Genomic DNA, 22,503 nt, shown 5'->3' with positions numbered 1-22,503 from the left:
TAACCTGAGCAAAATCAAGAGTTAGATGCTTAACCAACTAAGCCACCCAGGAGCCCCTTTAAATACAACACCAAGGTGTGATTCAGGAAAAACAATTAGTAAGTGTACTTTCTTCAATTAACAATGTCTGCTCTGTTAAAGAAACACTATTACATGAATAAGAAGATAGGGCACAGACTAGGAGAAAATATTTGCAAAACTCATATCTGATAAAAGACTGGTATCCAGAATGTACAAAGAATTCTTAAAACTGATAACAAGGAAACAAACAGTCCGATTAAAAAATGAGCAAAAGATCAGAACAGATGCCACACCAAAGAAGATACACAGGTGGTAAATAAGCATATGAAAAGATGCTAATATGCTCTTAGGAAACTGCAAATTAAAACAATGAAAGACCACTCTACACCTAATAGAGTGGCAATTGAGGAGGTAGATCAACAAGGACTCTCATTGCTGGTGGGAGTACAAAATGGTGCAGTTGCTTTCGAAGGCAGTTTGACAGTTTCTAACAAAGCTAAACATGCCCTTACCATAGGATCCAGGAATTAAGCTCCTTGGTATTTACCCAAAGGAGTTGAAAACTTATGTCTGTATAAAAATCTGCACACAAATGTTTATAGCAGCTTTCTTTGTAATTGTCAAAAATTGGAAGCAACCAAGATAGCCTTCAATATGTAAACAGATAAATGAACTGTGGCATATCCAAACAAGAACATGCTATGCAACACTGAAAAGAAATAAGGTATGGAGCTATGAAAAATAACCATGAAGGAACTTTAAATGCATATTGATAAGTGAAAGAAGGAAGTCTGAAAAGGCTACATACTGTATGATTCCAAGTATATGACATTCTGGAAAAGGCAAAACTAGAGATACAGTAAAAAATATAAGCCATTTTCAGAATTTGAGGGTAGGAGGGAGAGGTGAATAGGTGAAGCATAGGAGATTTTTTACAGAGATGAAATAAATTATTCTGTACAATCCACTGTAATGGCAGATACATTACGCATTTCTCAAAACCTATGGAAGCATATAACACCAAGAGTGAACCATAAAGTAAAATGTGAACTTTAGCAAATAATAAAGGTCACTGCAACACCAATGCTGTATCAGTATTGGTCCATCAGTGTAGCACACTAATGTAAGATGTTAATAATTAATTATAAATAAAAAATAAATTAACGTTTAATTTTTTGTAAACCTAAAACTTCTCTGAAAAACAGTCTATTTAAAAAAATATATATAAAGGAAGAGTGAGGAAGCAGACAAAGCTGAAAAATTTTTGTGTCCCAGGATAGGCAGAGGGAAGGGCACACCTTTACACTCTTAATGGTCCAATCAACTGTAAGACTACAGGTAGTTAGAGGATGCTTTTACTCAGGGTTACATGCTACTTGGTGATAATAGATAAACTTAATTTTGCCATTATTTTCAGAAATAAGGTATTTTATTTAAATACTTAGGAGTTTAACCTAAACTGGTGATTTATACCTTTAAATAAACTAGTACTTTCATAATTACACATAGACACTGCTGGCCAGCCTTGGGCTCAACTGAAGAAGGCTGGGTCCCAAATTAACTTCCTTAAAATTATGGGCTGAGAGCTAGCTCTTGAAAACTTTTCAGTGGAACAGAGGGAAAATTTACCAGTTCTTGAGATCTATGACAGGAAAATGGATTCCTATAGCTGTGCTATCAGAAAGAAGGTTTATATTCAACTTTTTTTTGGGTGCATTTTTCAATATAAGATACTTTCAAACCAGATTCACTCTTCTTATCCAACCCCTTGAAACACTGCCTGTCTAATTTTGTACAAAATCAGCATATGCTTGTCCTTCTTCCTAAGAGCAAAATCAATTTATTTGCCTATTCTCACTTTAAATAAACTGAGGGGATGAGACAAGTGAGAATTTGGAAGTAATTAATTACTAGAGCAAATTATTTCAATTAATTTTATTATTAATAACACTTAATATATAACCTACATTTGCTATATGCCACTCAACTTTGTTTTTCTTTCTCCAGGAATGGAACACTATCTTTTGACCGGTAAATCAATTGCTTCTCCTGTATAAACAATTTTTACACATTTTTAGAAACTTATTACATATGAAAACCAAAGGATCTTAGACTGAGAACTTAAGTGTTAAGTCCAATAGTTATTCTCAGTGCTGACCTTAGCTTTTAAGCAGAATACAGGCCCTTAGGTTTTGTTTGGTTTTGGTTTGCATAGCAACTAATGTACTGAAAAAAACCTTCAAACTTTCCATTTTTTCACAATATCCAAGAAAAGAAAATAAACAATATTCAAAAATGTATTTTTTTTAGCAAAATGAAAAAGACTATGATTTTATTGCCTGGAGACACCATGGTATCTTTGGTATTTTTCTTAGTAAATAAGCAGAAAGAATGGTGAGGCCCCAATTCGAATAGCTCATTAGATGTATCTTTAAATCATCAACACACCATCTTGGTGTGTTGACATGAAACTTCAGTTAACTCCGGAGTTAAACAATGTAGGAAGAGCTGGCTAACAAACTCTGGGGGCTCCATGGCAACGTGTAATAATATCAACCCATTTGAAAGGAAGAAAGAAATACTGGCATCTTCTTGCAGCACAGAAGTTTCACAGTATTGCAAGTATCAAGTCCCTGGCCTTTTAGATTCAAGCCAACAGTGAGAAATGACATAGGAGATACTTCAGGTAATGTGCTGAAACTAGAGAGCAAAAGGAAGGAAGACTGAAAAATCCATGTGTATACATGTATATGTGTGTGTGTGTGTGTGTGTGTGTAAATTTTTTTTGCTTTTTTAAAAATTTAAGTTCAATTAGCCAACATATAGTACATCATTAGTTTCAGATGTAGAGTTCAGTGATTCATCCCTGCTCATCACAGCACTTGCCCTCCTTACTGCCCATCACCCATTACCCAATCTCCCCTCCCCCACCACCTTCCCTCTAGCAAATTTCAGTTTGTTCTCTACAGTTAAGAGTCTCTCAGGGTCTGTCTCCCTCTCTAATTTCTTCCATTCAGTTTTCTCTCCCTTCTCCTGTGATCCTCTGCATTGTTCCTTATATTCCATATGAGTGAAAATCCCTACATTCTGTATCAAATACTAAAAATACCCCCACAGAAGGGAGCATCACAGCAGTAAAATCAAAACAAAACAAAATAACAGCCACCAAAAAACTAAACCCAATACCAAAGCAAGCCTATTGCCATGACACTCAGGAAGAAACAAAAGGAATGTGCGAGAGAAACAAGGTGGCTGGAATACAGGCTCAGTGGGAACAAAGCAAGATGAAACAGAACAAAACCACTTCTAGACAGAGAAGAGCCCTATGGGAAGCGTCTCAAAAGAAACAACAAGACAAACAAAAAAGGAGTTTTTCAGAAACAATAAATTAAAGTTTTCATTCATTTGCTTTTATGAGACAAAGAGTTACAAATGATCTTGTTGGCAAGACATTTCTCCTACTTGTCTATAAAAAAGAAAAAGATTTGGGGCACCTGGGTGGCTCAGTTGGTAGAGTATGTGACTCTTGGCCTCGGGGCTGTGGGTTTAAGCTCCATACTGTGCATAGAGCTTACTTAAAATAAAAAAAATAGATGAAGTTGTATACAAGTATAGGATATTTTTTTAATTATATGTAAAAATTACAATCTTACACATGGTTAAAAAAAAAAAAGAGCACTGAACTTTTGCACTCCATTAGAGAGAAAAAATGTGGTCTTCTCTTATCTGCGGGGGACATAAAGCTCAAGGAGGGAATAGGATTTGCTGCAGGTACACAGGTTGTTAAAGAGATTAAAAACACACATCTTCTGGAGCCTCACCCCATGTTCTTCCTCCAAACTGCTCAGCCTCTTGGTGGTTGTCCTTGCCTTAGGAGAGTAAAACGTTTTCGTTGTTGTTGTTGTTGTTGTTTATTAAAGATTTTATTGATTTATTTGACAGACAGAGATCACAACTAGGCAGAGAGGCAGGCAGAGAGAGAGAGAGTGGGGGAAGCAGCCTCCCTGCTGAGCAGAGAGCCCGATGTGGGGCTCGATCCCAGGACCTTGGGATCATGACCTGAGCCAAAGGCAGAGGCTTTAACCCACTGAGCCACCCAGGTGCCCCAAAACATTTTTTATGAAATACTCAGAAAATACAGAAAAGAACAGAAAAGACCATTAAAACTCTATAATCTCACCACCCAGAGACAATGTAAAGTTCATCATATTTCAGAAAACAAAAACCTACATTAAAAAATATATATATACTGAGAACTCCACAGTCCAAGATTTGAAATGGATAAAATGGATAAAATGATGAACCTGAATTCCGACACTTGGATAGTCTAGCCTCAGTAATTGCTGATGTAATTTGTTTCACTCTTCTGGCTTTCAGTTTAGCATGAATCAAGAAAATAATGATATGCTTATCCATTTAACTGTAAATTCAAAACTGAGGATTACTATACTTATTAAGTGATCTAGAGGTAGAGCTGCCTCTCTAGATGATCTGGATAATGGGTCACAATAGATGCCCTAGATGATAACTGATGATGTCGTCTTCCCTTATGATTCCCTAAGAGCCTGGAAATATTATTTTGCTAGTCATGGGGAGGTACAATTCTGCACCCCCAGTTACAATATATGCTTTTCCCCACACCACCAAGAGATTCTCAGACATTAGCTGGGTGTTTCATAATTCAACTCAATTCTGACACTTTCTACTTGGAGATAGCATCAGATCCCACAGGTTAAGGGTTCAGTTCTGTAAGACTGCCACTTGCTTTCAGGTGCCAATCAAAGAATCTAGGTTGGGGGTACCCGACTGGCTCAGTCAGAAGAGCATGCAACTCTTGATCTTTGGGTTGCGAGTTCGAGTTCCAGGTTGGGCCTAGAGATTACCTAAATAAATAAATAAACAAATTTTTTAAAAAGTCCATGTTGTCACCTGACTGACCAGCTATAGATCAGAGGTTATAACAATGTTCTCTTTGGGTTTAATCAATTTACTAGAATAGAAAGAGGAAGACTCCATAATATGAGGGAGAGGACCTATGAAATTTCTTAGAAAGAATATCACATTTTGATCACTTCACAAAGATAAGAGAAGAAAGACAGGAAAGCTATCTAGGTCCATCTTTCCCTGCTAAAATAAGAAGAACTCACCTAATGTAAAGATGAGCAACACCTAAAGACTGCAATTGAATCCCACACAAAGTCACTGTAAGTAAAAGAAAGTAAGAGACAGAAAACACCATTTCAGATGGTGAATATATGTTGGAAAACTGTACCTATAAAACAGATGGAAAATATAGCATAATATTTCAAAATTAAGAATTATGAACACTTAAAAACTATGAAAAAAGCCATAAATCAGAATTTTAAAAATTCAGAAATGAGATTAGAAAAAATGAAGTTTTAAGAAAGAAAGGGCAGAACTCAGGAAAAAAATTAGAGTTAAAATTTAAAATCTTAACATAAATGAATATTTAATTTGGAGGAGCAGAGGGATATTTAAAAAAACCTCCATAATGCCATAAGGAAAACAGAAGGTAAAAAGGAGAAAAAATTTTCTAAAATCTGGGCAGGATATAAAAAAATAATTCTAGAAAAATGGGTAGGTAATAGGAAACAACAAAGAAGAGCCAACATAAGTATAAAGAGAATTCCTAAAGAAGATAATCAAGCATTGGAATAAATGAATGTTAAAAACACTAAGGAAAATTTCCTGAATTAAAGAAATAATCACTTAAGTTACATATTGCAAAATTACATCATGTACCTGGGAAAGACTAACCTATTAGATGGCGGTCTGGGAAAACTACTGGATTTCAAAGAAAAAGGAAAAGGAGTCTTTCAGGAATCCAGGCAGAAAAATGAAATTACTTGCAAGTGAAAGAATCCCTTTTATTACCACTTTTGCCAGAAACCAAAGGAATAGTATGCTTAAAACTCAAGGAAAAAGACTGTAAGTAAGGGGTTTATATTCGGCTAATCAGACTTGCAAGTACAAAGGCTGTGGACAAAGCGTTACAAACACGAAGGAATTGTAGAAGGCACCTCCTAGAGAATAAGCTTTAGACAATCAGATGACTGGAGAATATTAACATAAGTCTAGTTGTGAATATACAGGTACCTGCACAGCTAAGACTAAATGTTTGTTGTAAGGAGGGATAGTGTAGCTTGTAATGACTATATGCTTCAACAATCAGGTATGTACAACTAACCAAAAATGGGGCAAGAATGGGGAGAAAATATAAAAAGTAGAATAAGTTCATTAATTTCTTTATAGGCATAACTAGGGTTTAGATTTGGGAGTTGAAAAAAAGAGATGGAGAAGAAGATACCAGGGACGCCTGGGTGGCTCAGTTGGTTAAGCGGCTGCCTTGGGCTCAGGTCATGATCCCCGCGTCCTGGGATCAAGTCCCACATTGGGCTCCTTGCTCAGCGGGGAACCTGCTTCTCCCTCTGCCTCTGCCGTCACTCTGTCTGCCTGTGCTCACTCTCTCTGACAAATAAATAATAAAATCTTTTTAAAAAAAGAAGAAGAAGAAGTTACCATCTAATTTCAGTATTGCTCATCATAGAGAACTAAGAGACAAAACTAGAAGAGGCTAATGGCAACATATCAATATATTAGTAAAAAAGGAAACCATTGGAACAATAATAACAGCAAAAAAACTGCTTCATTTTACAGGCCATAATATGTGCATGTGCGTGTGCATCTACGCACATACCCATGAGGTGGTGGGGAGTGGCAGAGGGAGAGGGAGAGAGAATCTTTTTTTTTTAAATTTTTAAAATTTTTTATAAACATATAATGTATTATTAGCTCCAGGGGTACAGGTCTGTGAATCGCCAGGTTTACACACTTCACAGCACTCACCATAGCACATACCCTCCCCAATGTCCATAACCCCACCACCTTCTGGGAGAGATAATTTTAAGTAGGCTTCACGCTCAGTGAGGAACCTGCCTTGGGGCTACATCTCATGACCCTGAGATCATGACCTGAGCTGAAATCACATGTCCAATGCTTAACAGACTGCTAAGTTGATAACATAACTACACTGAAAGGATTTCATAACTGCACTGTTACCTTACTTTAAAACACAGTAATGTGACTCAACTTAATCAATCATGAAATATGCCCTAAGGTAAAAGGAACTGTAAACATATATCTTAAATTGGCGCCAGTTATCTTACTGGTGGTAATGTTAGTATCGTTATCTAAAACTGTTGTGTGTATGTTGTGGGTTAAAGCAAGTGAGTAAGTCCATATAGTTGAAAACCAGGGTTTTGGGCACAGAAGGAAATCTCTGTGTGAGTTGGATGAGGTTAAGTAAAAAGCCTATATTTCTGAATTTGAGTTGGAAGTGCTAGCATGAGCTCATGATACAATCTATCCTTAATTCTGTCCATTGAAAAGATATAGAAAAAAATTACCAATCCATTAGCAATAAAAGCCTCTAGGTTTCATATTGTGGTCTCTATTTGTTACTCAAAGGAACCTGATCTGTCTGATTCCATGTTGGAGACAAGAACTGAACCTGCTAAGCCTGTAATAACTTTTCATGCCAGAAAGCAAGGAAGATGTCAGAGACCACTTGGATTTTATCAAGAGAATTCAGGATCCAACTCAAACTGGCTTTCACTGGCCAATGAACAATTTGAACGTAAGTTTAGTAACAGCAATGGGTCAAAACATATCAGATATGTTTAAATTCATGAATTCATGCTTATGCTAAATGAAATGTCATGACCCTTATCATAGGCTGCTTGGGGACCAATTAATTATTTTGTGTAAATTGGTAAGTAAAAGTAAGGAAGGAAGACAAAACAGTAGCTTAAGATGCCCCAGGAGCTGATGAGAAGTTTCTTAGTATAGGAGTATTCCAATTCATGGATGAAAAAGTAAGGGATATAGTTAAAATATTATTACTTTATTGTTCTTAATGAAACTAGGCAATTATGATCCATGGTGGCTATCATCACAAAAAGAGACAACCAGACATTATGTGCCTCCTGGTAGAAATATATACTACCACTTCTGAGGTAGTATTGTCAAAAAAGAAATCAGATACATTTTTCCTTGTCTTAAAGGCCTTTCTCCTTTTCTTTGGCCTATCCAAGTTCTTTTTATCTCTTATGACCTTTCAAGCCTTATTTCCTCCAACAAAGCCATCTATGGGATGAATGACTTCTCTAAAGTCTTGGAAGACTTGGAGCAGTGCTGTCCATGGAAAATATATGACTCACAGGTATTTTTAAATTTTCTAGTAGTTAAAAAAATTTTTTTTCTAGTAGCTATATTAAAAAGTACAAACAAATGAAGTTAATTTTATTAATATATTTGATATAACTTAATATATCCAAAATATTATCACTTAAACATATAATAAAAATATTAATTACACATTTCATGTTCTTTTATACTGTCTTTGAAGTCTGGTGTGTATTCTACATTTATGGTACATTTCATTTTGTGACTGGCCACATTTCAAGTGTGCAAGAGCCACATGTGGACAGTGGCTACCATAATGGACAGCACATACTTACAGAATCTTTTTGATAACTTAGCACATGACTACCAGGTCTAGATAGATGAGAAGGCATCTCAGGCAGAATTGGACCATAAATGGTCCATTAAATTGGACCCACAACTGGAGTAATGTCAGCCCCTAAACATCCTTATGACACTTTGATATTTTGTTTTCAGAGCCTAGAGAAAAATGGTGGTAACTGCTGTGGACTAAATGTTTGTGTCCCCTTCTGCCCCCAAATTTGTATGTTGAAGTCTAATCCCCCATGTGACAGTATTGGAGATAAGGCCTTTGGAAGGTCATTAGATCAGGAGGTCAGAGCACTCATGATGAGATTAGTGCCCTTAGAAGAGACAGGAGAGAGCTTGCTTCTCTGTCTGCTCTCTGGGCCATGTGAAGACCCACACTATAAGGTACTGTCTACAAGCTAGAAGTCAGCCCACAGTAGGCACTTGGATCTTGGACTAACTAGTCTCCTAAAGTGTGAGAAGTGATGTCTGTTCTGTAAGCAATCCAGTCTATGGTATTCTGTTCCACCAGATAACATGCTAATGAGATGATTTCCTCCTCACAAACAAGCACCAGTCCTGTTCGGTAAGAGGAAGTGGGAGGCCAGCAAAGAAGGTTTCCCTGCCTCAGTACATAAAGAATACAGGGGGAGTCCATCCAAGACGGGGGGAACTGAGGCTAATCACATCAGAGGTTTTCATTCTTCTAAGTTACCACTAATGTATAGTTAGAAGTTACCACTGGAGTGTCCTGATCTATATTTCAATGTTTGTCGGAACTGGATAGATATTTTGAATTTGAATCCAAGAGGCAGTATAGCTCGTTCTAGATATACAACTACAGGTTGAGGTGAATAAAGTCAAGGATTGTTCCTTGGGCATTAAAAAAAAGCATATGTCATTAAAAGATAAATGTTTCCATTGAATAAACAAAAAGAATATATCCAGGGAAGCATTTCAAATTAAAAGATCTACAAAGAACAACGAAGTTTGTGACTGAAAGCTTCTGAGAAGACTTCTTGCCCGCTGGTAGGTACATTTTTTATTGAAAGCCTTCTTATCAGCATTTAGCTCAAGTATAAACATCTGATTATGGCCACCACCTGTCTCTACAGGAGTATTCTCATTTCTCAATAAACCTGCTTTCGTGCCCTCTGTCCTAGTCAAACATATGCCTGGTGACTTTCTCAACAAGGTGATTTCCTTCTAGTTTATTTCCAGCCCAGTAGTGGTAGAACACCCTGTTCGCCCGCAGTGAAACTCTACTCCCCTGAAAAGGAGTCTCCAGATACTTCCCCTTCAGGGAAGTGAAATGAACCATGATCTTGCTTAACCTGCACCTTCAATCCTTATTTTTACTATTCTTTAAAGCAGTCGCTCTATTCTTTCAGAGTTGTTTTTTTTTTTTTTAGTGGCAACTTCATATTTACATTACTCTGCCTAGAAGGCATGTGAGGCTTTTCCTGATATTGACCTCAGCTAATTAGCATGACACATGCCTGGCTAACTAGTTCTTTGGATCAGTGTTTGGTATGGGAGAGGCAGTGGCTGACAGGAAAGGTTAGGGGCCAAGGTTTCCACAGCAGCTTCCCCTTCTTACCAAAGCCTAAATTGGGAAAAGCCTTTCTCTTCCAAAGTGAAGAAAAAATAATGTCAAACATAACAATGGCTTGAAGAGTAAAGGGAAAAAGATGAAAACTCAAACGGCTATACTTTTTCCCCCCTAAACCCAATTCTTTGGTGCACTGAAGAGGGATGGGTGGGAAATGACCCCTGGCAGGGGAGGTGTCCCTGACCAACACTTGGGTCAGGTTAAAGGAAAAAGGTCCTGGCCAAACTATGGCTCTTGGGTTCATAGTGCTTTATTTAGCAGAGCCCTTCAGTGAGTTTGGGATCTGCAATGGAGACAAACTGCTTCTCATGAATTAACAAAAATTTAGAGAGTGGAAGAGGCCAGCATTTGGGGTAGGGAGTAGCCAAGAACATGGTGATAAACCAGGCCTAAAAGGTAGTGTCGCCATCTTGAAATTTCCCCTAGTGGGGAATAGCTAATAAGTAGTTATGACAGCATTGCCTAGATCTCCACTTTAATCTATCACCTACCCTGCTCTGCTCTGTAATTCCCTTATGTCAGTCCAAACCTTCAGGAAAATTCTGCTATATTCAAAGGCATGGTATTCATGGTATTGGAAGATGGGGCCGCTGGTATCCAATGTGGGGCAAATGGGACCAAGGAGAGAGGAGGCAATCAAGAGAAATAAGAGTAATGGTTTGGATAGATAGATGAGAAAAATGCCATCTCTGGAGAATACGAGGTATATCAGGAATACCAGGGGGAGTGAAAGGGAGCAATTTCCCCAAGTAAGAGGATTGAGGTTTTCACTGTTTTATTTGCATACTAAAAAGCCGTCTCTCGGGCACCTGGGTGGCTCGGTTGGTTGGGCAACTGCCTTTGGCTCAGGTCATGGTCCAGGAGTCCCGGGATCGAGTCCCGCATCAGGCTCCCAGCTTCATAGGGAGTCTGCTTCTCCCTCTGAGCTTCTCGCCTCTCACGCTCTCTCTCACTGTCTCTCTCTCAAATAAATAAATAAAATCTTTAGGAAAAAAAAAAGAATTAAAAAGCGGTCTCTCTAAAGCTGTAAGCGTTGAGGACATCTGGTTCATACCAGTGTTAAAATAATTAAAACACCTGAGTTATCTGCCAGCCCCATGGTTCCCAACTGTATTTCTCAGACTAGTGAAATTTTAGGGACTGCTGAGGTTGTCATCTTTTTATTGTATTATGCAAAGTATTTTAAAAATGAATTTTCAGGGGCACCTGGGTGGCTCAGTGGGTTAAAGCCTCTGCCTTCGGTTCAGGTCATGATCCTAGGGTCCTGGGATGGAGCCCTGCATCAGGCTCTCTGCTCAGCAGGGAGCCTGCTTCCTCCCTTCTCTGCGGGCTTCTCTGCCTACTTCTGATCTCTGTCTGTCAAATAAATAAATAAAATCTTTAAAAAAATGAGTTTTCACTCTTGTTTTATAAAACAAGAGCTATTTAAACATGTAGACAGGCAAAACGGAAAGGGCATAATTTCATAACAATTGTTAAAAATGTTGTTTTTATCTGGAATGATCTCACACTTTCAACCTACTAAAATATGTATATATATTTTTGTTTTTCTTTTTCTTAAAGGTTTAGTTATTTATTTTAGAGGAGGAGCAGGAAGGGAGCGAGGGAGAGAGAATCCTAAGTGGACTCCACGCTGAGTCAAAGAACCTGACACAAGGCTTGATCCCAGGGCCCTGAGATCATGTCTTCAGCCAAAATCAAGAGCTGGATGCTTAACTGGATGAGCCACCTAGGCGCCCCCTAAAGTATGTATTTTATTTTATTTACCTTTATTTAGTTTTGCAGTTTCCTTCAATCTTTCTTCACTTATTCACTTTTCAAAAACATTAGTAAATGAACATGACTCTGCCCCTGTCCTCAATATCTCAGGCTTTTCTAGGGAAGTCAAGCAGGTGACCCAGCTGCACACAGAGCACCTATGCTTGTGGCAGAGAAACTCACCAAATACTAAGGGCAGAAAGGCCAAGCAACAGTTTAAAAACAGCCCATCTATTTCTAAGCAGAAGTGTAAGAAATACTAAATAAAGGCTGATGTCAGGACTCACTTTGCACCTAACATCTGAATGCCCTTCCCAATGATTTAGGGGAAAACTGACAGTGTACCCCAGAGATCAGGGAGTTTTCCAGGCTATTCATTCTGAGCAAATGACAGGGCTAGGAACACAACTCACTGAGATGGCACCATCTCCGCAGGTCTGTACTGCACATTGGACAGGAAGAGATGAGTGACATGGAATTGGGAGGATTAAAAACTGTCCCTCCCACTTGTCCCCAGTAGAATGGCTCTGCACATGGGCACGCTGCTCACTTCAGGACATCCAACCTGAAGGTCAGCAGGCGACTGGCCAGGGTGAGGGCTGCGCTGCCTTGGCGACCTTTGGTGCCAGCCTGGAGATGGGGAAATTGCTCAGGGAGATGTCTGGGAGTGATGGTGGGCAAACTGGTCCATGCTACTCAATACTACTCCAGGCTACCAGGTTTCTGAGCTCTGGTTCTCACTGAGAGTTAGAGAGGAAGGCATATTGTGGTATCTAAGTCATCTGGTTCTGGAATCTCCCAAGGGAGTAGGGAACGCTGTCACAGTAAGAGATACACATACACATCCATATGGGAAGAAGACCCAGAGGCAGGCACAATGGCAAGTCTTCTCTTTTCTCTGTGACCCAAAGGGGACCATATCAAACGGAAAAATCTACCTATGCATTTTTTCTACATTATATAATCAGAGTATATGTGTCAAAGGGGTAGTTGCTGAAGCAGTCATTTCCTCCCCTTGTCTCACCTCGATTCTTGTCAGAAATAGGTCTAGAACTTTCCCACAATTATCCATCCTTATTTAACATCAAAACCTTCATAGATCAGCTGATGGCTGCAGTTGCAACATCTCTGGCCAGGTCTTGTGGCTTTTCTGAAGCCCAGACGTGTGACAGTAGTACAGAATCACAGGAAGTGACTATTGAACACACACACGCTCTGCAGCTTGCGTCCATTCTCACACATTCCTATTTTAGATTCTGAGCAGCTCTCCCTCCCCAGGAGCTATGAAATAGAAGGGTCTGGCAGAATCATCCAAATGAAATGAGGTTCCTTCTTCCCCAGGGATTAGGCACAGAAGTGCGGTCCTTTCCCTCCACCACCCCAGAAATCTTGAGTTTCCTAGAGAAAGGCCAAGCAGGGGGCCAGGAGCCACAGAAGGTGCAGGGAACCCGCCCCTCTGCAAAGCCCCGAAATGCCAGGGGACCAGGCCAGGGAAGGTGCGAGATGAACCAGAGTTGTCCCCGAGGCCGGTTTGCGAGAGGATGCCGCAGCCTCGGGCAGGATACTGATTGCATTGAAGGGGAAAGGGAACGAGGGTCCTCCGGTCCCTGAGGACTCCCGAGGTCAATTCCCAGGGGACCCAAAGCAGCGACGGGGCTCTGAGATCTGGTAAGTTCCTGGGAGTCGAGCGAGGAGAGCGAGTGTCTTACCTGGCCAGGCTGGCTGGTGTAGTTGAAGGAGTAGATGTTCTCGGTGCTGAGGCTCACCACCCCGCTGTAGACGCGATCAAAATCGGCGCCCCTGGCGGGGTCGTGGGGGTCGCGGCGTGGGAGGGGTTGCGCGGGTCGCGGGGGTGCCGCCGCCCGCAGGAGCCAGGGTAGCAGCGCGCAAAGCAGCGCGAGCCGCGGGCAGCTCCGCATGGTGGGCGCCGCGCCCCTGCTACCAAGCAGAGCCTCCCTGGCGAGCGAGCGAGCGCAGAGCGGGTCCTTGCAAAGCCCCCCGGCGGGCCTGGGCGCCGGCTTCAGCTCAGCGCGGGTGATGCCTGGCAAGCCCCGCCGGCGAGTGATGGCAATCAGCCGGCGAAGACCCGATCAAATATTGATGCAGCCGCCTGGGGTCTCCGCGGGAGGTCGTGGGCCAGGGGTAGCGGGGGCGGAGGGTACGGGGGCCTGGGGCTGCTGCTTAGCTCTCCCGCTTCCAAGTCCCTTTCCTCCCCCTTTTCTCATTTCTGATAATCCCCCACTTACCCAGCCAGAATTTCAACAGATTTAGTCCTTAATCAATCTCAAAAAAAAAATAATAAATAATAAATTTTAAAAGGCATTAGAGACATTAAGGAAAGAAATAGTTACTAGTCTTAAGAGTCAACCTGATAAGCCACGAAGCAGGAAATACAGTCTGTTTCAAGTAAATGTGCACCGACTGCAAGCGAAGAAAGAGAAAGCAACAGAGCCTGTCCCCAAAGAGGGTGCACGAGTTTGCTTTTCCTGTCTGCTACCTGCAGAGAACTCCCGCCCGTTTGAATGATGGTTATTAACTCTCACTTCTCCCTTCACTAACAGAACCCCTTCCCAGACACCTGTTTTATTTCTTTATCATCTTCTATTCTCAGGGAGAGCCTCACACTATCGCTTTCTCTCTCCCTCGCTGTTTGTGTACCTATTGCATATGTACAGTCATAAAGACAATGAAGAGATAGGGTAAAGAAGACAATTTCCAACACGCCTGAAATCTGGTCCCGGAAGTTGTCAAGGTCTCAGAGAAGCTGGGTTTCTGCATAGGGTTACTTTCCGTCTGAGCCAACTTCCTGCCTTCTTCACTTCTGCGAGGACTTCTTAGATCCTGGGAGAATCCCTGGGGTTCTGAATTCTTTTTCAAAAGAGAGAAACTAGGGGTCATTATAAGGAACTATTCTTCTGGCAGAACTTAGGGGATTTGATTTAAACAGCTGGAGAGACAGATAAAGGGTGAGGTGGGAAGAGGATCCCTGGGAAGTCCTTAGGGAACATCAAACAATCACTGTTCAGGTGCAGAAGAGAACTCACTGTCTTATTTCAGCTTCAAGTTATTTGTAAACTAGAAAGTAATAAAATTGCATTCGGTCTGAAGGAACATTTAAAGAGAAGCCAGAAGAAGAAAAGATCATGTTCAAAGAATTAAGTTACAGATTAAAATCCTAGCATTTACCATTCAAAGGGAGGGTTTGATTTGTTTAGTTATTTTAGAGAGAGAGAGAGCGCACACAAGAGGGAGGTAGGGCAGTGGGTGAGGGAGACAGAGAATCTCAAGCTGGCTCCACACCAAGCCCTGAGTTTCACTCGGGGACTGGATCTTATGCCCCTGAGATCATGACCTGAGCCAACACCAAGAGTTTGAGGCATAACGGAATGAACCACCCAGGCACCCCAAGTTGTTTTTGTTGTTTTTAACCTCACTGAATTCCTGTAATTTATTAAAATATCACAAATGAGTTCAATACATTTGGTATAATGTTTCATAACTGTGCAATTAGAAAATAATACTAAAGGAAGATTAAGTTAGAGAGTACTTATTAGGACAATTTTCACTTTTAAAAAAATGTTCTTGAAAATGTATGGGCATAAGGACAAAAATACAAATTCAAAGAGGAGTCTGGGGGTAAAGTTTAAAGTGCAACTCATTGTTTTGAGAAATATGATAATTTCATCCAGACATTGAACTGCTGTATTTAGAGTGTCTGTATCTCTTTTCAGAATTTAACAAAATTTAATAAACTTGACGTTCATCAAGTCCTTCAAGTTTAGCTGGCCTGGCCAGTTCAAGCACTCTCTACAGCTATAGGATCATGCAGTCCTACTCAGCACATAAGAGATGAGGAACTGGCTTTAGCACAAGGTAACTCCTTCTTTTGCGGGCAAATGTCTCATTACTAGAACGGTATTTCACATTCTAAATTGAAATCTGCCTCTCTTTCACTCACTGGCATGGGTTCTGCCCTCTGGAGCCATAGGAATAAACTTAATCCTTCTTCCACATGACAGCCTTGTGGGTATTTGAAGGAGCTATGACCCTAACTTTAAGCATTGAAATTAGAAGTGATTAGAACAGATCCTTTATCTTAGCAAAGAAGCCAAAACATTTATCTTAAAGCCATTATAGATGACATATATATAATTTGAATTATATATTACAAATTATACTATGATCTAATCCTCATTCCATTGAATGGCCTTGGGTAATTAACCTCTCAGGATCACAAGGTTGCTGTAAAGATGGGGGGAGGGTCAGAAGAATGTTTTTGAAATTATATTAGAAAGTTTACACGTTGTATGACTAAATATTATTATTGTATGACTCCTAGTTCAACAGCTAAAAAAGTTAAATACGGTTCAGCAATCAGACTTGTAGAATATCTACAATGCCAAGCTTCCACTGTGACAGGCTGAATATATGAACAGTCAATGACCAGACTATATATGATAATAGACCTCTGACCCCAAACTCTACAGCACCTGGTCTAGGAAGACAAACCACAATCTTTGCAGCAAATGGCCCAGAATGATCAGGACTTGGTCAGTGACTGCCGAGTTCCCCAATTTTTGCCTCTGCTCCCAACTCAAGATTCATCAGAGGAAGCCAAATATATTTTGTGAACCATAAAAATGCCCCACTTCTAGTTAGTCTGCTTGCAGCTTCTCTGTACCACCAAGATACAATCAGAGTATTCTGAAACCTTGCCTTTTCTTCATTATAAAGCATTCCCAGTCCCCTGCCTGTCTTTGAGTCTTGGTCAAGCAGAGGAGATGGTGGCTTGCTATAGCAAGCAACCTCTGCATGAGGAAATCTGTTGCCATTTGAATGGCTCCAGCCTTTACCCAGGTGCGATACTCACCAAGGGCCTCTGGGCCTTACAGCTCACTTGTTGGGTATGCGTTGACATGGTAAGTGAACACCATGTCTGAGCTTGGCTTTTTTTTTGCTTCTGAGTTCTTTGGCTATCTCATCTCAGTTTGATATCTGGGTTTTGTTGTTGGTTTCCATTTGTTTGGCATCTTTGGTGGAGTTCAGGTATTCCTTTTCAGCCATCTTTGCTCTCTTTCCTGCTTCTGTTTTGTGTTCTATTTTCCAAAAGTATTGGCTGTCATAGAGCAGAACACTGGACCAGCCTTCTTTTGGGCAAACTTTGCTTTGGATCACCTATAAAACTAGGCTATCCTTTGTTTCCATTGTTTTGTCCTTAGAGTTTGGCTTTGATTCCCAGAGAACATTCTCTCTGGTTTTCCACCTGCTCGCAGGTATAGGTTGTTGGGTCTACATTTGGAGGCAGCTCCCTTCAAGCTGGAGTCTCAAGACTCAAAGTACACAAGCATCACTTCCAGCTGCCAGCTCTTACAGTCTCGGCTAAGTTTAATTCTTTTTCTTTTCGAGAAGCTTCACTTCTTATATGTACACTCATTACAATTCTAATTTTTGCACCTTCTTATATGTACACTCATTACAATTCTAATTTTTGCACCTATATGTTTCAAATGACGAAATTTCACCAAGGATGACCTGGGCCTTAAATGACCATTGTGGAATATCGGCCTTGACCAAAATTGTTTATTTGACAGATGCTTTAAAAAACAAAAAGAATAAAGATTTCTCAGATCCAATGGACCCCATTTTTTGAGTGGTTTGCAGAGGACTTCAAATGAAATTATGTTAAAAATTCCTTTACTAAAATATTCTTTGGTCAAAACTAATGAGAAATTTGGCAAGCTTAACCTATAATCTAGATTCATTTAGATAGTAAGTCTTCCCCCTCCAAGTCCTTCAGTTACTTTCCTGTGGCCAGCTCTCTCCCTTCCTCCTTATTCTTCTGAAGTCCCTCCTTCTGCACCTCTTCCTTCCTTTTCCCCTGTTCAGATGCCCTATCTTTTCCCAGCAACTCTCTAAAGCCTCCAAATGCTAGTTGACTCCAATAGTCTATCCCTCCCATAAGCCAGGTATGCAGGTGTCTGTAGAATTTAAACTTTGAATCTGAGACGAATTAAGAGCTACAATGAATGATTTCCCTAAACCCAAGCAAGACTAGCGAAGACTCATAGAAGAATTTGTAATCCTTTGGATGCATATGACCCAGAGTTGCCTGACCTGTATCAACTTGCATGCATGTTGATCAGAACCTCAGATGCTAAATCCTGGATGACAAAAGCCGATTGGATCAACCTGGAAAGCGACCTGAGGATCTCTCTTTCCATGAAAAACCTTCGGGTCAGAAAAAGGCCAGAAAAAGAAGTCTAAGTCTCCTAAGAGTCAAACCCAAAACATTTCAAATAAAAGTTGATTGGATCATAATTTAATCATGCAAACAAATAAAAAGATGAAACTATAGGAGATTTGGGGACAAACAGAAAATATCTCCCAACAACACTAACTGTTCTACATTAAACCCTGCCATCTTTGTTCAATCTCTTCCTTGGTGTAAGCATAGAACAAAAGTGTAAGTATTTCAAACAACTCACAGATTTGTCCCTATCTCCCAGCACTGAGCTACAACTTTTGGATCCTTGATTGACATCTCTTCTTCCTCTGTGATACCGCATCTACAAATTTATTAGGGAGAGATCTACTTAGCAAATAGTGCTGAAATACTAAATGCACACCAGAGGGACTATTTCTTGAGGTTTCAGAGGATGTATCAATTCCTAATCAACTTGTGTCTGCTTCGTATAAAACTTTCCTTCTCCAGTATACTTGATGTATACTCCAGATACAGATCTTGACATTGTACTTGACTCTTTATGGGCTAAAATCCCCTTTGACATAGGAAAAATAATTGGAACAGCATATATTAAAGTTCATTTAGAGTTTATCAAGTTCTCAAACTTCCCCAAGGTTAGAAGCTAGAGCAAGAAAAGACTCAAATTTATAGTTGAGAGCCTTATATAAAGAGTCCTTTCTCATAAGGTACATGAGCCCTTGTAACATTCCTGTCCTGCCAGTAAAGAAACCAAGTGGACAAGTATATTGATTTGTTTAAGATCTCAGGACACCAATACAATTGTTATCTCTCCTTCTCCATTAATACCTACCCCAAATTCCATCCTGTCATCCATTCTCCCACAAACCACCTCCTTCCCTGTAGTGGATCATTGCTAGTGCCTTTTCTGGATGTATTCCTACACTTAAGAGTCAATATCCTTTTGCCTTCATCTGAGGGGGCAATGATAGACATGGATAGCTAGACCCTAAGGGTTCACTGAAACCCCTTCCTATTTTTCTTTGGCCTTTAATCAATGACCAAAAGATCCAAATTTCCCTTATGCTTCATTTCTGATGTAATATGTGGGTAATTTCCTACTTTGTTCATAGAAGCCTGTAGCTCTCAGCCTTAACAGAAAAAAGGCATAACATCTCAAAAGAGATAATTACAGTTTTGTCAAAACAAGGTACATTATTTAGGGCATGGGCTATTTGAAGGAGTGAAAGACATTCTCTCATAAAAGGATAAAGACTATCCAAAACTATCCTAGACCCCTCACAAAATTATAACTGAGATGACATCTAGGTCTAATATTTCAGACAAGGGGTGTAATTTTTTTCCGAGATTGTGACACCTCTTTATGAAATGACTAAGGTTTTAGTAAGATCCACTCTCTTCTGGGAGCCCAAGTATTACACAAGCCTTCTTTAATCTGAAGAAGGGTCCTCGACAGCCCACTTGCCTGGACATCCCTACAAACAACAGAAACGCTTTTGTCTATTTGTGCATGAGTGTTCTGGGGTTTAAAGCCTCGGGGCTTTAAGTCAACTTCATGGACACCGTAAAAGCCCCTCACTTACTGTAGCCTCACAACTACTCCAGTTGCAAAGGATAATACCCTCTGTGTTAGGGCAATAGTGCCACTGCAAAACTTCTGTGGAATTAGTTCTAGGTTCCTTGTTTGATTTTATGGTTCCACATGCAGTACTGACTTGACTACCGGTCAAGTCTCCTGGAGAACCCGCAACACCCTGAAGTCCATTGATTAATCTCTTATGGATTTACACCCCTTGTTGCCCTCTCCCTCTTACATTCCTAGCCACTGCTACAATACCCTGAATCCTACCACTCTTTTGCTTTGAAGAAGAGGAACTCCGTAATTGTCTTTCTTCAGTTATGGGACTTTCTGCAAATTGCCTAGCTTTACTGGAGACTCACACTGAGAATCTAGACGTACTATTTGTTCATGGGTGGTACTTCAGAATTGAAACTGGTTATTAGGCTATCTCTAATGGTATCACTTATCTAAACTTTCCTTTGTAGGATAGTCATCTACCTGAGGTAAAGTAAGTGCATATGGCAGAATTCATAATATTTTGCAGAGCTTGTCAATCAGACAAAGTCCTGAGAGTAAATAAACATGCATGCAGATAGCAAGCATGTTTCTGGAGTAGTGCATGATGTTTTAGAAACAAAAAGTTTTCCTTACTTCTGCTGGAACACCAGCAGAAGTGGACAAGTTAAGGAACTTTTAGATACACTTCTACCTTCCAGGGAGATGGCTATTTTTTTTAAAGATTTTATTTATTTATTTGACAGACAGAGATCACAAGTAAGCAGAGAGTCAGGCGGAGAGAGAGAAGGGGAAACAGGCTCTCCGCCGAGCAGAGAGCCTGATGTGGGGCTCGATCCAAGGACCCTGGGATCATGACCTGAGCTGAAGGCAGAGGATTTAACCCACTGAGCCACCCAGGTGCCCTGGGAGATGGCTATTGGGAGATGGCTATTGTAAAGACTGAGGCTGATGCTAACAGAGTTAAAGGAAATCCTCCAGCAGATCATTTTGCCAGATAAGCTGCTTTAACCAAGCTTGTGATACTAACTAAAACCCCAAAGGATAAATCTCTAGATTGCCTCAAAGAGGCCATCATTAAATACCCACATTAAACGACTGATTTGGAAATGGAAGAGTAGAAAGACGAAGAATATCCTTCACTGAGATCATCCTTGGCACACTCAGCATGGCCATTTGGTGGCACCAGATGATTTCAAATGATTATTAGCTGAATTTCTCCATGAAAAGGCTCATCACAGTAAAGACAAATTGCTTACTATTGGGGTGCCTGGGTGGCTCAGTCAGTTAAGCATCTGTCTTTGGCTCAAGTCATGATCCCAGTGTCCTGGAATCAAACCCCAAGTCAGGCTCCCTGCTCAGTGGGGAGTTTGCTTCTCCCTTCCTCTCTGCCGTTTCCACTGCTTGTGTGCTCTGGCTCTCTCTATCTCTCCCTGTCAAAAAAATAAATCAAATCTTTAAAAACTTGCTAACAATTTCAAATCAACATTAGTTGGGAAATTAAAAAAAAAAAAGACAGAATGCAACCTGTAAATATGAGGCATGGTGGGAGCCAAAGTCTCAAAGTCCCTTTAAACACCTTTGGATGAGTTTTATCCAGTTCCCACTCACCACAGCATGGGTTAAGCCATTTCCTTGCTGAAGATCTTTGCTGTAATTTTTTTCAGTCTCTGAAAAGCTGTTTGATTTTATGTTTCAAACCTGGGGTATATCAATTTTTATATCCAATGACCAAGACAGAATTTATATGAATCCTTTTAAAAGAAATTTGTGAATCATTACCCTTTCTCAAAAACTGTATTGTCCTAGCATCCACAAACTTCTGGGAAAAATCAAAAGAACAAATGGCATCCTTAAATTAAAATTAGCCAAACTTTCAGAAATCCTTGAGCTCCCTTGGCTAAATGTACTCCCACTAGTCTGTAAGGCCATATGACCCATTCCCTCAGAGATACATTGATTATGTCCCAATGAAATGTTAACAGGAAGGCCGCAACATTTAGAAATTTTATGCTTGATATTAGACTCTTCTCTGTAGCATGGAGATGTGGCAAAATATTGCAAGGGAAACATGTACCATACCCATGAGTAAGTAAGTTAAGGCCAGCTTCTCACAACACTTTTAAATAGGCTCTTTATGCGGCACTGGGTGGCGCAGTTCATTTAGCATCCGACTCTTGGTTTCAGCTCAAATCCTAATCTTCTGGGGCATGGGATGGAGCCTTGTGCTTGGCTCACTGCTTAGTGGGGAATCTGTTTGAAGACTCTCCCCCTTTATCTCTCGCCCAACTCAGGCATGTTCTCTCTCTCGCTCTGTCTCAAATAAATAACCTTAAATAGGCTCTTGATGATCATCAACCAGGCAATTTCATCTATTGGAAGAGACATTGGATAAAACATGCTCTTGAACCTAACTGAAAGGGATCTTATCAGGTATTAACAAATCTTGCCAATATTAAAAAAAATCAATGTCATTAAAAAATCTAAGCAGTTGTAGAAACAAAGTCTATTGACATGAGAGTAAACAGACTGTTTATTCAGAACTTGATATAGGAAAGATTTCAGCCACCATCACCTGCATTAGGCAGAGACTCAAAGATAGGAGAGGAGTAAAAAGACTTATAGTGTAATAAAGGGAAAACTTCAGAAACACTGATTGGAAGTTGGAATGTGGAAGCTGGAATTAGGCTAAGTAGAAGCAGGGCATCTTACGGTTTGGGGAGCTCACCCAGCTTATATTTGGACCACGCAAATAAATCTATATAAACAGCTTTCTTGAGT

At 40.2% G+C, this 22,503-nt stretch overlaps 2 protein-coding genes and 1 long non-coding RNA gene across 16 annotated transcripts in view; 2 read left to right on the top strand and 1 right to left on the bottom strand.

The window, feature by feature from the left end:
• The window catches only part of SIDT1 (SID1 transmembrane family member 1), a 97,823-nt gene extending 83,258 nt beyond the window's left edge, over positions 1-14,565 (bottom strand). For 2 of the 10 annotated variants that reach the window (XR_006609096.1, XM_045088403.1), the window contains exons 1-2: positions 14,292-14,555; positions 13,633-14,206 (exon numbers count right to left, since the gene is read on the bottom strand). Coding sequence is in view for 8 of the 10 variants with exons in the window: in XM_045088403.1 (XP_044944338.1) it covers positions 13,633-13,842 (210 nt within the window). In the remaining 2 variants the exon portion in view is untranslated. Of the gene's footprint in view, positions 1-13,632; positions 14,207-14,291 lie in introns of all 10 variants that reach the window. The other 8 variants (XM_013060930.2, XM_045088399.1, XM_045088398.1 and 5 more) reach the window with 7 other exon arrangements.
• LOC123394383 lies at positions 2,527-11,904 on the top strand. The gene is made up of 3 exons (XR_006609097.1): positions 2,527-2,707; positions 7,510-7,678; positions 11,729-11,904. It is a non-coding gene; the product is annotated as an uncharacterized LOC123394383 (long non-coding RNA).
• SPICE1 (spindle and centriole associated protein 1) overlaps positions 13,184-22,503 on the top strand; it is a 65,298-nt gene continuing 55,978 nt past the window's right edge. For 2 of the 5 annotated variants that reach the window (XR_006609095.1, XM_045088395.1), the window contains exons 1-2: positions 13,184-13,591; positions 15,655-15,796. The gene's annotated coding sequence lies outside the window, so the exon portion shown is untranslated. The remainder of the gene's footprint in view (positions 13,592-15,654; positions 15,797-22,503) is intronic. The other 3 variants (XM_004761433.3, XM_045088394.1, XM_004761434.3) reach the window with 2 other exon arrangements.

This window comes from Mustela putorius, unplaced genomic scaffold (genome assembly GCF_011764305.1).
Source record: "Mustela putorius furo isolate JIRA1106 unplaced genomic scaffold, ASM1176430v1.1 tig00003834_pilon_pilon_pilon, whole genome shotgun sequence".
Lineage (NCBI taxonomy): Eukaryota > Metazoa > Chordata > Mammalia > Carnivora > Mustelidae > Mustela > Mustela putorius.
The sequence above is the reverse complement of the archived record's forward strand: the minus strand, read 5'-3'. Positions and strand labels throughout refer to the sequence as shown.